The sequence below is a fragment of the Hippoglossus stenolepis genome, chromosome 16 (assembly GCF_022539355.2).
Source record: "Hippoglossus stenolepis isolate QCI-W04-F060 chromosome 16, HSTE1.2, whole genome shotgun sequence".
In the NCBI taxonomy this organism is placed as follows: Eukaryota; Metazoa; Chordata; class Actinopteri; order Pleuronectiformes; family Pleuronectidae; genus Hippoglossus; species Hippoglossus stenolepis.
Window position 1 is genome coordinate 8,503,311 of NC_061498.1, and position 13,644 is coordinate 8,516,954.

At 41.4% G+C, this 13,644-nt stretch overlaps 1 protein-coding gene across 2 annotated transcripts in view; it reads left to right on the forward strand.

Annotated features, from left to right (window-relative positions):
* The window catches only part of prkcab (protein kinase C, alpha, b), an 83,522-nt gene that overhangs the window by 65,331 nt on the left and 4,547 nt on the right, over positions 1-13,644 (forward strand). The window contains exons 6-15 of one of the 2 annotated variants that reach the window (XM_035181485.2): positions 3,577-3,733; positions 3,969-4,103; positions 5,426-5,519; positions 7,003-7,032; positions 10,330-10,470; positions 10,578-10,751; positions 11,350-11,441; positions 12,181-12,243; positions 12,941-13,079; positions 13,441-13,521. In XM_035181485.2, the coding sequence (XP_035037376.2) occupies positions 3,577-3,733; positions 3,969-4,103; positions 5,426-5,519; positions 7,003-7,032; positions 10,330-10,470; positions 10,578-10,751; positions 11,350-11,441; positions 12,181-12,243; positions 12,941-13,079; positions 13,441-13,521 (1,106 nt within the window). The remainder of the gene's footprint in view (positions 1-3,576; positions 3,734-3,968; positions 4,104-5,425; positions 5,520-7,002; positions 7,033-10,329; positions 10,471-10,577; positions 10,752-11,349; positions 11,442-12,180; positions 12,244-12,940; positions 13,080-13,440; positions 13,522-13,644) is intronic. The other variant, XM_035181486.2, reaches the window with a different exon arrangement.

Below are 13,644 nucleotides of genomic sequence, written 5' to 3' on the forward strand. Positions count from 1 at the left end.
TCTTTCTCCCACCATCCAGAAATGAGTTCAAAATATACCAGATACAGATGCTGTCATGAACTCGCTCGACCAATCATGAGTCAGTCTGAGCTGTTTTTTAATTAAACACTTGGACATACAGCAATGGATAAGAAATACCTAAAATCATATAAACCATCTTTGAGAAAAAAAACAAACATGTACTTTGACTTTTTAGTTTGGTCCATATTCCATCCACTAACACAGACGAGGTGGGGTTTATGACCTACAACGCAGCCAGATTGAGACACATTGGCTTTACTTTTGAGGAGCTGTCATGTCGTCCATCTTTCTACACAGTCTACAGCCACATACTGTGCATGATATCATGCTAAAAGACAGATGCTAAAGCTAACAGCTCCGAGGCTAAAAGGTAGCATCCTAACCAGGAGATAATCACATGCAGAAGAAGAACTTCAAAGGGCAAAATTATCATACAAATGCAATTTTCGTACATCTGACAAGGCTGCGGTGCATATTCGTGGGAGGGTGTTTAGTTTTCGCCCAGTTTCATTATCAGTACATCTCAGCTGAAGAAATTGTGTGAATTTTTTCTGTATATTGGTTTCTGCTTTTGGCTTTGATGTATTAAGACTCTCAATAATTCACTTATTCTTCTTCTCACATTAAAAAAATCTTAGTTGTTCCGTGAATTGTATTCTGTGAGAGTGGGTGGATTTTTACCACAACTCAAAGCAACAGTCACGCTTCACTGAAAAGTGTCTTGCTGAAGCCCAGTCTGTTAAATCTCCAGATTACACTTCCTTTAAGCGACAAAAAACAATAAATACAAATTTTCGGTTCATCCCGGTTCTCCTGCTCCCTCCACTGTGACGCGTGCATGCAGATGCCTGACGCTGCACAGCAGGGATCCATCCAGCCCCGTTTGCTGCGCTGCCCCCCCCGCAGATTATCAGACATCCACTCTGTGCACATGGCATTGTTATGCAACTGCACATTTGAATTTCAAAAACCTTTTCGGGAGATTGCACTGAACTGTCCCAACACAGTCCTGCACTCACCTGCCCCAGGATCCAAATGATGTCATCTAATTGCTGTGGAAACATTTTTTTTGTTAAGCGATGAAGGTGGCGTAGATATTTTTTATATGTTTGAGGAAATATTAATGTTTGCAATCCTTTGCAGACTGAAGTTTAAATTCAGACTATCTTTTGTAGAGAAGCTATTTAAAGCTGATGTTGTGTTTGGGTATAACGTTAGTAGCATTAAGTGCAGAGAATAACACGTATCACTTCAGGTAAATTATCTGAGATACAAGACGATAAATAACCGTTTTTGGAGAAGAAAGAACTTGAACCTTGTCACTCATTATCTCTTAACCACAGAGGATCCAGACTAACGGTGTCGGCTAAGTGCCGTTGTTGTGTTTTGTTGAGAAGCAGAACATTTCACTTCTGTGCGTGGGATGGTTTCAGACAGAAGCAGAGTGGATGTACTGTGGTGGTTTAGCTTCTTCTGTGACACGTGTGCGTAACGTAAACACAGGCGAAGTCTCTAATTAAGTTAACGGAAAACGTAATGTGTGTCCGCATTTTCTCTGCATCATGTCAGTTTTACACTAAACGTGTGATAAGAGCAAAACACACACACACACAGGAAGTGCACACACTAATTGTATTGGTAACGACCTCATAAGGAGGAAGGAGAGGGGAGGAAGAGAAGGCAAGCAGCTCCTGTTGTATCTAAGCAACAACAGAGAGTGAGATGGTCCTTGATCACCGCTGATGGTGATGTTTTATTGTGTGTGTGTGTGTGCGTGTGTGTGTGTGTGTGTGTGTGTGTGTGTGTGTGTGTGCGTGTGTGTGTGTGTGTGTGTGTGTGTGTGTGTGTGTGTGTGTGTGTGTGTGTGTGTATTGGATCAGAAGTGAACTATGAGGTTTAAGCAGAACATTCATGAACAAGGTAAAAGCTTCTAACTCTGGATTTTTCCATAAAATATTCAAATCTGAAGGAGAGACTCCACTGCCCTCTACAGCACGGAACTTGACAAGCTTGAAAAAAACGTGATGTCATGAAAATATGAAAATATTTCTGGAAGATTCAGCGACTTCCCATCATCATTTGTGTTTTTAAACAACACGTTATAACTGTAATTAACTGTCTGTTCTTTTCCTTCCAACTAATCTTGACAAATGTTTTACTTTTATTAAAGTTTATTAAACATAGTTGAATTAATGTTAGAGCATAATAACAGTATTTATTATTCAAGTTTTCACAATTCACTTTTCTTCTTCCTGTTGCTGTTCAAGGAACTCAAACCTTAGTGTCCCAATATTTTGAGAATAAACATTTTAAATATAAAAATAATCACAACATAAATCGCAGAACACGTCCATGTTTAAAAGAGGAAGTAGATTTTGTCCTTATTTTGACTTCATTCACTTTTAACTCTGTTCCCTCCCTTCTTTAGTCCTTATGCTGCGTTTTTGCCTCATTCTTAACTCTCAATCCCTTTCAAACACGTTGCCTTACAAACCGTGTTGTCACATCCAGTGATGAGCAGAACTAAATGTCAATATAAATACGATTACATCTCACAAAGACGCAGCTAAACGAGCTGCGGTGACTCCACATGACATTTGTCTGGTGTTTCTGTTTGCCTTGTGTGCTTTGCCGCTGTTTTAATGAAGACTCAGCCAACATGTGAGTTTACACTGAGTTTGACTCTCATTCAGTTTCCTCCTGGTTACAGGGAAATATGCAGAGATGGAGGCTGGAGCTGAAGAGCACAGTTTTAGAGGATTGGTGGGATCCTGATTCTGCTTTCCATCTGTTATAGTTATGTTTTTTTCTTTCTTTCTTTCTTTCTATTTCCTACCTTGTATTTTGCTTTCTTCCTATCACCTTCTTTCCTTCCTTCCTTCTTTCTTGTCCTGGAGCTTCCACTTGTGCGTGTGTTCACATGATATTGCTAAGTGGGGCAGTGATGGAGTCGGCCCCACGGCCACTTACAGTAGATGTTGTCGCCATGGTGAAGGTGACATGCTCACGCCATCCCGTCCCCCTGCTCCTGTTGCTATGTTACAGGCTTTTTTCTTCCTATTTGTCAGTTATGACACAAGGAAACGTCACGCCTCCCTTACATTATCTACTCACCTATTTCTTAACAAAGAGAGAGAGAGGGAGAGCGAACACTGCAAGAAATCCATTCACTCCATTCACTAATCATCACCTGTCTCATTGACTTGAACATCTTATTTTATACATACTTTTAAGCTTTTTAGTTTGAATTTGTATGTGTGCATGTGCCCTAACACCCACACTGTAAATTTCAAGTGAATAAATGTTTGAGCCATTCGTTGAATGATGAGCTGACCCATCTATCTATGGACACTAAAAAGTTGTGTTAGATCGGTAATGTAAGTACAAACGTAAAACACAGAGAGGTCATCTTCATGGGACTCAAGCCATGGCATCTGAATGTGGCACACGCACACACACACACACACACACACACACACTCACACACACACACACACACACACACACACACACACACACAGTTAATGCTGTCTGTGTCGTCTTCCCTTCTCCTAGTGGGTGAAGCCAGGAACCTGATTCCGATGGATCCAAACGGTTTATCAGACCCGTATGTTAAACTCAAGCTCATCCCAGACCCAAAGAATGAAACCAAACAGAAGACCAGGACCATCCGTTCATCTCTCAACCCCTGCTGGAACGAGTCCTTCAGCTTGTGAGTCAATGTGTGTGTGTGTGTGTGTGTGTGTGTGTGTGTGTGTGTGTGTGTGTGTGTGTGTGTGTGTGTGTGTGTGTGTGTGTGTGTGTGTGTGTGTGTGTGTGTCTGTTATTCCTAAACTATGTATAGCTTTAAATTTGCAAGAGTAAAACCGTATGAGTTGAAAAATAAGCATTTGATTCTTGCAGTCTCCATCATCACATGTTCTTTTTCTTTTACTCTTACTGCTCAGCAAGCTGAAAGCGTCAGATAAGGACCGCCGTCTGTCCATTGAGGCGTGGGACTGGGACCGGACCACCAGGAATGACTTCATGGGCTCCATGTCGTTTGGAGTGTCCGAGCTCATCAAAGCTCCCACATGTGGATGGTCAGTTTGTTTCACTCACTTTCAAAAGAAAATGAGTAAACCTCAAGTTTCAGGTTCTGAAGTTGGAGAGACCCAGTTGTCACATTGACCCTGCTAAGAAATGATGTCTTTACATGATGCATTTGTACAGCTTAGTTCAGAATGTCATGCCTCCACCCCGGCAACAGCCAGCGTCTGGAGGCTTTTATGTTTTACCGGTTGTTTGTCCCATTTCTTCAAAGTTTGTACAAATGTCCACTTAGACTCAAAGATGAACTGATAAGATCATTTGTGGTTGAAGGTCAAAGGTCAAGTTCACTGTGACTTCATATGAAAAAAAAGTACGCAGACTGAAACTGCACTGGTTGGCGGAGGCATCCAACTGCAGGGAGGTAATTCTACTTTTTCCAGGAGACTTCCAGATCTCAGCCCTGCTCTTACTGGCTATATAACCTTCATTTGATCAGATCAGGTCCTGTTGAGATTGAGATCTCTTCTTTTAAATGAGACCAGAGTACAATTAATAAACAATACAGAACAATGAAGAGCAGTAATATTCAGTAAATAACACAAAAAAAAAACAAGAATAACAATACAAAGCAGATTCTTTTAAATCTTCCAAACTTTTACAGTGAGGAAGGGATTACAGTAAAGGCAATGATGTTCTCTTTAAGAGAGCGGTTGCTTTACTTTGAAACCTGTCTCTCTTACACCAGTTAACTTGATGCTACACTGACCCCCTTGAATGCATTGTGACTTCACTTGAAAACAGCAGCGCATCATATAACAGTCGTTCACTCTGGAAAACAGCACCTGCTGGCGCCATTTCCTCGTCTCTCTGACTCTGACTCCCCCGTTTGTCCCGTCCTGACAAACACACACTCACAGAGACATTGCAGCCGCTCTTCCACGGATCCGTGTTAGCATACCTGCCGCAACTTAACCTAAACCCAGCTTGATCGACTGTTGCTTTGAGGACAGTTACAAGCTCCAGGAAATACCTGCCCGTAAGAACGCCTGGCACACGCGGCCCTGAACCCACCACAGTGTGCCTCTGTGTGCTGGTCAGCATAGACAAGTGGCGCCTGAGGATGTGTACATTAGAGGGGAAGTAGAGTCAGGTTGGTGCAGCTGACACAGAGCAGACCTGCAAACACTCAAGTAAGCAGCTATTTATGATCCACGTGGTGCAGAAATACAAAGATTTATAGCTGTGAGGGGAGACAGAGGAAGAAATGCATGGATCATGGATTAAAAGTAAATTGGAAATGCATTGTTTCACAGCCCCGGGGATAAATTAAAGAGCAAACGTTCACCTTTCTCCCTCTTTTTGTTTGTCTCAGGTACAAGTTGCTGAACCAGGAGGAGGGAGAGTACTACAACGTTCCCATCCCCGAGGTGGACGACGTCGATCTGGAGCTCCGACAGAAGTTTGAGGTGAGGACTTGTCCGATTATGAATTTGTTACATTCAAGAGAAGCACAAAGTAGATTTTCTTTTTCCACACTCACTTTGATGTGTTCCTCTCTCTCCCCTGTCACCATGGTAACCCTGTCCCATTCCCACTGGTGATTTTCATAATGTTTGCCAAGAGACGGAGATCAGTGTCTCCTGGCGTTAAAGTGAATGCTCTTGATTTTTATGAAAAGTTTCACAAAAAGCACAAGGTTACAGTTTAATGAAGATGGGCACAAAGACAACAATGGAATCAAGTCTACAGTCGCACATAATAACTGTCAACACTCTCAAATAAATATTACGCAACAATCCTACGTTAGATTATCCAAAAACAACCAGACCCATGTGATATATTTTGTTGACTTGTGTACTTACATTATCCAAAAATGTTTTTAGCAATGTTTAAACCCAGAGAAATCCCCAATAATTTTTTTTTTCATTTTGGCCGCCTTTTAATTGCATCATTATTTTATTATTATTATTATATAGTGTTTATCTCTTCGTAGACTTGTGCCTGTGTTTTGCAGGTTAAATCCAATTTACTAAAATCATATATTCTCTCTGTTCTACCTTCCTGGCAGAAAATCATATTATTGCCGAAACAAGCCTAGAGATAATCAGAGGGAATGTAGTTTTAATTATATGATGATTTGAACAGTCTCTAATGAACTTACAATACTATAAAATAAAAGTAAACATGATCTTCATTGTGTAAGTCGTTTATTTGTATGAAATGAATGAAAACATTTACATAATTTTTTTTAAAAATTAAATAAACATGCAAAAATACTGATATGGTCCTTTATGAACTCAAAGGAAAACTTTATTGCAGCTAAGGCTCCCTCTAGTGGCTGCTCTGTTGACTGCAGGCTTCTGTTGACTCACGTTAACTCAATACATCATCCACACTTAAAGTAAAAGTCAAACACCTCTTTACTCCCATAATATTAACACACAGTTAGAAGTAAACCACATAAACAAGTCGCAAAAATATATGGGATTTATGTAGAGAAAGAAGAGTTCAGTTTTATCCGCGTCCTGCTCCTGGTGTTCATGCAGGTGTTTTATAAAACTTGGTGTAAATGTCATCTACTTACACCAGCTCTCAAGACGTCCAGTCTGGTTGTTTTTAATTTTCTGCTTCTCGTTGTACTGTACAACAATGACCTTGACTCTCCTCCGAGGCTGCCGTCTTCACACAACAGTGCGGTTGCCGTGGAAACTAGTGTGAGATACAGCCAGATGTGACAGAAAAAGATTTAATCTGTTTTCTAGCCGTGGCTTTGATTCACTTTGCTGTTTGCGGACTTTGCGATTGAAGCGTATCAAAATAACGACTGATCATTTCTACACGAGCATGGTTTATTGTTTTCCATGTTTTGTTCACAGCAAGACACACACACACGCACACATCAACTTGCCTTTTCACAGGACTAATGAGTGAGTTTCTTCTTCTTTCTAGGCCTGCCAGTTAAATATCCACTATCTCAAGGTAGCTGCCTGCTTTGTCTCTTTTTCTTTCACCCCCAGCCTGCATCACGCTCACTTGACGTTCTGTACTGGGATTGTTTGTGGATCTCCGCTGGTCTTCCACAAATTAATCTGATTTACTAACAAAGGCTCATCTCAACAGCTTAAAGCTGAAACAGCTTAATTTGCTCATTCGTATTTACACATCAAATTAGAGTTATGTGCTTTTTGTTAATTCTAATTCCTCTTACACACTTATACAACTTTGTCCTGCTTTTGCATCCTAATCCCACACCTACAGATATCGCCACACCTTTATCCCCTGCTGCAATGGGCAGATCAACCAAATCTGTCATTTGCAGCCAAGGTTTTAACATTGATATGAATATAACATTTAAAGAGTGTTGCACGTTAGCTTTAAGTTACTTCCTATCTTACACACCCTCACCAAACAGCATTATTGTTAGTAAATTCTGGGTCCAATCAGGCCTCTGGTGCTGTCATGTTCTGTCATTGGCCAAGAGAACATCCCACCTGCTCCTCATTGGCTGACAGTGTGGTCCACAGCTCGTCCTCTACTAGTCCTGTGTGGACTATAGAAGGCTGTTAGGACATGAAGCATGGACTCACCTGTTCACTGTAAGTGTATGAATGAATGCACAGGGGGTCTTGGTGTGCATGCTGAATTTCTCCACACGATGGCAGTGTTCCATTTACTGTATAAGATATAAGACTGACGTGTGGTTGCACTGTGTGTGTTTCTATTAACAACTGTGTGTGACCACTCTGATGTGAATACTTTTGCTTGTGTTGCAGCAGGTAGAAGTGTTTTTGTGAACCGATTGTATGATGTGAAGTTTTCTCATTTGTACGTAGGTAATTTGTAACAGTAAGAAAGTGTCATTTGAAAATGACCACTACATGTCTCTGTAGTGTGTGGATGCTGTAAACAAAGTCATCACAGGATGAAAACATTGTTTAGATGTTTACTGCTGACAGAACTTTAACACATGACCAAGGCAACAATCACAAACTTTTTTGTGTAGAACTGACATTCACAAAAATGTTTACTTAAACTGTTGTCAACACACACACACACAAACACACACACACACACACACACACACACACACACACACACACACACACACACACACACACACACACACACACACACACACTTGGTTAGACATAAACTAGAAGAACATCCCTCTGGCAGTGCATAGGAAGGGTTTGTGTCACAGGCTCCCAACGTTATTGACTTTTGATTCCTGAAAAATTAATCAATGTGAACATGGGATATGTAAGTATTAAGAAGTAAAACCAAAAAGTAATTTTTCCTCTGGGTTTTTGTCATTTTAAGGATTTTTAGAGGCTTGGAGGGAGTGAAAATATCCAGTATTTTACAAGAAAAAAAGAAAAATTAGAGAAAAGCCAGAGAAAAGTAAGACTTTCTTTTTTTCCTTTACATCTTTTTTGGGTCATCTCAGATCTATTGTGGGATTGTGACCCATGCGTTAGAAACTGCAAGTTTAGCCACCACACATAATAATGAAACCCACAATAACAACTCAAATATTAAATAGTAATTATTGGTACGAATGGTAGAAGTGATCACATTTGTACCCCCATTACTATAGAATATTAAAGTCATGGCTTTTAAAAATACGATTGATATGTTCCTCTTCATATTTGTGTGTCGGCTAATTGTCTTTCCTGCAATGAATTGGTTTTACAAATAACAGCAGCATTTAGAACCAGCACCACGCTGATGTTATTATCGTATTTTCTCAGTAAGTGACCACCTATTTAAAGTTAATGCTGATGTGATGTTAATTGACCCAGAGGTGTACACGTAAAGAGCCACTTAACCTGAGTCAAATAAATATGCGACATTTACAACGTAGAGTGTATTTCCAATCAAGAGCAGTGAACTGGTCGGCCTGGTAACAGCCTCTCGGCCTCTATCTGACAGAAACAGACGACCGCTGGAGCCATGAAGGGAGCTGGCAGAGTCCTAATTGCTCTTTTTGTTCAAAGAGACTTGGCAGGCCGGTCATTATAACAACAGGGAACCTTGCAACAGTGGCCCCCCCGCCTGCTGACGGCTCCACCTCACAATTTCCCCCTAAAACGCACCAATAGTCAGATCCTGTGGAATGACTGTGAGGACGCCTGAGTATAACAAAGAAAGTGGCGTGTCAGTGTTAAAAATAGATCACTATTTTCTCTCTCTATAGAAATAGAGCAGAGAAGTAGGATTTGCTGATGTGCAGCTAACCAGTTATCATGACGCCCCGTAGCCAATGACAATGTAATAATTGCTGATAGTTAACCGACCTTATCATTATGTATAAAGATGTAATGACCAGCAGGCAAAAATATCTTAAATGGGAGTGAAAATGTAATAGTAATGTCAGTTTATCATATTTAACCACTGACTGTATATAAAGATGGACGACGCATCGCCACTTCCTCCCTCTATCTAGAAATCAAGCCAAAATATCCCCGATACAAACGCCGCCATCTTGCCGATTTAGAGCCAGAGTCTGCAGTCGTGATTGGGGGGATGGAGCCGCAGTAGCGAGGTCCCGACCATACACACGCTTGACCAATTACAGGCCTGTCTTAGCTGTCAATCATGATGTTTCACCCCATTTTATATCATCAAAATTTAAAACAAACATCAGTGTGATACAAACTACTTAAAATGACAGAAACCATCTTTGAGAAAAATGTATTTGATGTGTACTGTGATTTTTTTTATTTCGGGCCCTTCTCCTCTGAGCTAACATGGAGGAGGTGGGATTTATGACCTATACAGCAGCCAGCCACCAGGTGGCCATTAAGATGTTTTGGCTTCACTTTTGGGAGCAGTCATGTCGTCCTTTTTTACAGAAGTGTTTTAAAAAGGGTGTAATTCAGCATTTGATACATTTCTTAATTCTCCATTTTGACATTGTTATGTAAATATATTACATGTTGCACTTCATCATTAGTTCATGTCCTTGACAGGTTTTTGCATTTTCACACCATTTTGAGAGATTTTTGAAACACAACCCAGTGTCCCATTTCCTCTTAAGTCTAATGGGAAGAGGAAACTTCATACAAAGCTTTACCTACTTTCTAAAACAGACTCATTGATGCGCCTGAGATTTTATTCATGGTTTAGGATTTGCTTTTTTTGTGAATGCTAAACTATCAAACAATGTCAATAAAATCTCATGGTTGACACCCACACCAGTAGACAAATTCAAATTGAAAGTTTTAATATTTTGTGTGTTTGTGTGTGTGTGTGTTCATGCTCTGTCCACCACAGAAAGCCAAACTGGGCCACGGTAAGAAAGTGATCACGCCGTCAGACCACCGGCGCTTCAGTCTGCCTTCAAGTAACATGGACCGGGTCCGACTCAGTGACTTCCACTTCCTGGCCCTGCTGGGGAAGGGCAGCTTTGGCAAGGTGAGAGCCACGGACACGGACATAACGGGACATTGATGATGTGTGATGCCTCTGTCAAAGCTCAGAATCTCCCCAATCCATTGACCTTTGATCCGTTGTGCCTGTAGGTCATGTTGGCAGAGACGAAGTCGACAGAGGAGCTGTACGCCATCAAGATCCTGAAGAAAGACGTGGTGATCCAGGATGATGACGTTGAATGTACGATGATAGAGAAGAGGGTCTTGGCCCAGAGAGACAAACCACCTTTTCTCACGCAGCTCCACTCCTGCTTCCAGACTGTGGTGTGTAAAACCTTCACCCGTTGCCCAAATCATGACTTCCTCCTACTTCCGACACTGCTTCCAAAAAAATACATTTAACTTTATTTAACGGATGCCATTGTGCTCCCTCATCAGCCGCCTATTCAATCCCTGGCATTTCAAACTGATGTAAGCGTCCTTCTGGGTTCATCTGTCTGTCATTACATCTGTATTTTCCTTTCATACTTTCATACATTTATTCACACCCTTTTGCCAGTGCCCCTGCAGAGAAAATTGATACTGAGCTCAGACCAGCCATGAATGCGAAGTATGACGTCAGCTCTGTGCGTGGACAGGGTGACTCAAGGAGTCGTCGAATAAAAAAATACATTTACAGATAAAAGCATTCTGGCTTATAATGCAGGTATATAACCTGACCAAGCTGCTACACTGGAAGAATTGATAATGTTTGGCATTTTTATATTACTGACAGTGAACCGTGTCGTACAGACTGTTCGACAAGATCCCGTCTGAATATTAAACGTGCTTTTCCCCCTGAAGCTCATTTAAACGTAATGCTCACTTCTGTGTGGCATTTATATGTCGAGTTGCTCTTTGTACAATGAGCTTTTCTTTGCAGGATCGACTCTACTTTGTGATGGAGTACATTAATGGAGGAGACCTCATGTATCATATCCAGCGCGTGGGCAAGTTCAAGGAGCCACAGGCAGTGTAAGGACACTACAGTTCATACACAGACATACTGTATGTTTGAAATTAAGATTTCCTGCTGTGAGGCGGCACGCCGATTAGCTCTGTCACCTCACAGGTTGATTGGAGACTGGAAATCGAGTGAATGGTTGAATTTTGGCCCTGGGATATGCTGCCAGGTTAAATGTTTTACAGCTAAGTCGAGTTAGGAGAATAAATAAGACTGTATATAACTTTTGATATTTTGTGTGTATATATTCATGGTGGGCGGCACAGTGGTGCAGTGGTTAGCACTGTCACCTCACTGCAAGAAGATTCTTAGTTCAGCCGGGGTCTTTCTGTGTGGAGTTTGCATGTTCCCCCCCGTGTCTCCGTCAGAGGAAACTGGTACCCAGAGTCTGGGTTCTCCGGCTTCCTCCCACAGTCCAATGACAGACTGGGATTGCACTTAACTGGAGACTATTAATTGACTGTTGGTGTGATTGTGAGAGGGAACGTTTGTCCAGGGTTTTCACAGAGTGGTATTCCCCATCTCTCTTCTCCCTAATATGCTGCTATCACTCTACTATTGTTATCTAATAAAGACAGAAAATGTCCCAAAATTGCAATAAAGGTCCCCGTTCACATGTGAACCAGGAGCTTTGTCCTCCAAATCACAGGTGTTATTCATATTTAATATTTCGGGCTTGTGTTTGTGTATTTTTTTCCGAAGTCATAAATACCTTTCATGAAGATGTTTTTCTCTTCTCCAATTATGCAGGTTTTATGCTGCAGAGATTGCTGTCGGTTTGTTCTTCTTGCACCGAAAGGGAATCATCTACAGGTGGGTGACACGGAGGGAGGCATCACATTCAGACAGACACACCAGGTAGGTAGGTAGGTAGGTAGGTGTGGTAGGTAGGTGGTAGGTAGGTAGGTAGGTAGGTAGGTAGGAAGGAAGGAAGGAAGGAAGGAAGGAAGGAAGGAAGGAAGGAAGGAAGGAAGGAAGGAGGGTTGGTTGGTTGGTTGGTTGGTTGGTTGGTAAGTAGGTGGGTTGGTGAGTGTAATCTTGCTGCTCTCACTGTGATTAAACTGCACATACAGCTTGAATCCAGACTAATCACCCTGATGTAAAAAGCAAAAGTAGAAAGGACTGAAAGAAGCACTCCACAGAGACTGAAGTTGTCCCATTCCTCTTGGACTCACTTCCATCCTTCATATCCTGCCAGCGTTGTGTCTGGCATCCTGACGATACTGTGTGACAGATATAACTGTCAGAAGAGTGGATGAAACTGAGGAACTGAGACTGAGGCTGAATTATAAGAGCAAAGAACTGCAGAGGAGGCAGGACGAGATTCTGAGGCCAGGAAATGATGGTTTGTTACCTAGTGAATGACGTGTGCAGTGGAGATAGAGGCAGTGGTGTCTGACTCTTCAGTGTTCCTCTTTAGTCTGGACATCAACACACATAAAGTATTAAAGTGGTCACAAATCCAGAAATATACACGTACATGAATGTTCACAACCCGTCTCGGCTGCAGGGATCTGAAGCTCGACAACGTGATGCTGGACTCCGAGGGCCACATCAAGATAGCGGACTTTGGCATGTGTAAGGAGAACATGTATGAAGGCATGTCCACACGCACCTTCTGCGGCACACCGGACTACATCGCACCAGAGGTGAGGTATCTGATTATTTCCAGATTGTGTGTGTATGTGGGTTTTGTATTTCTCTCAAAAGCGAAAAACCACAAATTGTGACTTTTGCAAAATGTTTAGAATTTGTATCTCTAATAAAAGCGAGTGCAGGTATGATTGTTGCTCTTTGATTGTTAATGTGTTTGTGTGTCTGTGTGTGGGAGGGAGGTGTGGGACGGCAAATTGGATGGTGGGAGAAAGTGCCTTTGTTATTTCTGCGTGTTTAACAATGGTTGATCTGGTGAGAGTTAATATGAGAGAATGTGTTTGTGGTGCTCTGTTTTTTCAAATTCTGAATCTGTGTCTGTTATCATTCCACTTTTATCTTTTTTGTCTTTGTCAGATTATAGCATATCAACCCTACGGAAAATCAGTGGACTGGTGGGCTTATGGAGTTCTTCTGTATGAGATGCTGGCAGGACAGGTAACTTGTCCCAGTCTATATCAGTTTGTCGTTTTTTTGGGGTATTTTATTTTTTTTACATCCTGCTATTTTTTGTAAAAACTCATTTGTGTGAATTAGATTTCATTTTATTCAATTTTTCAT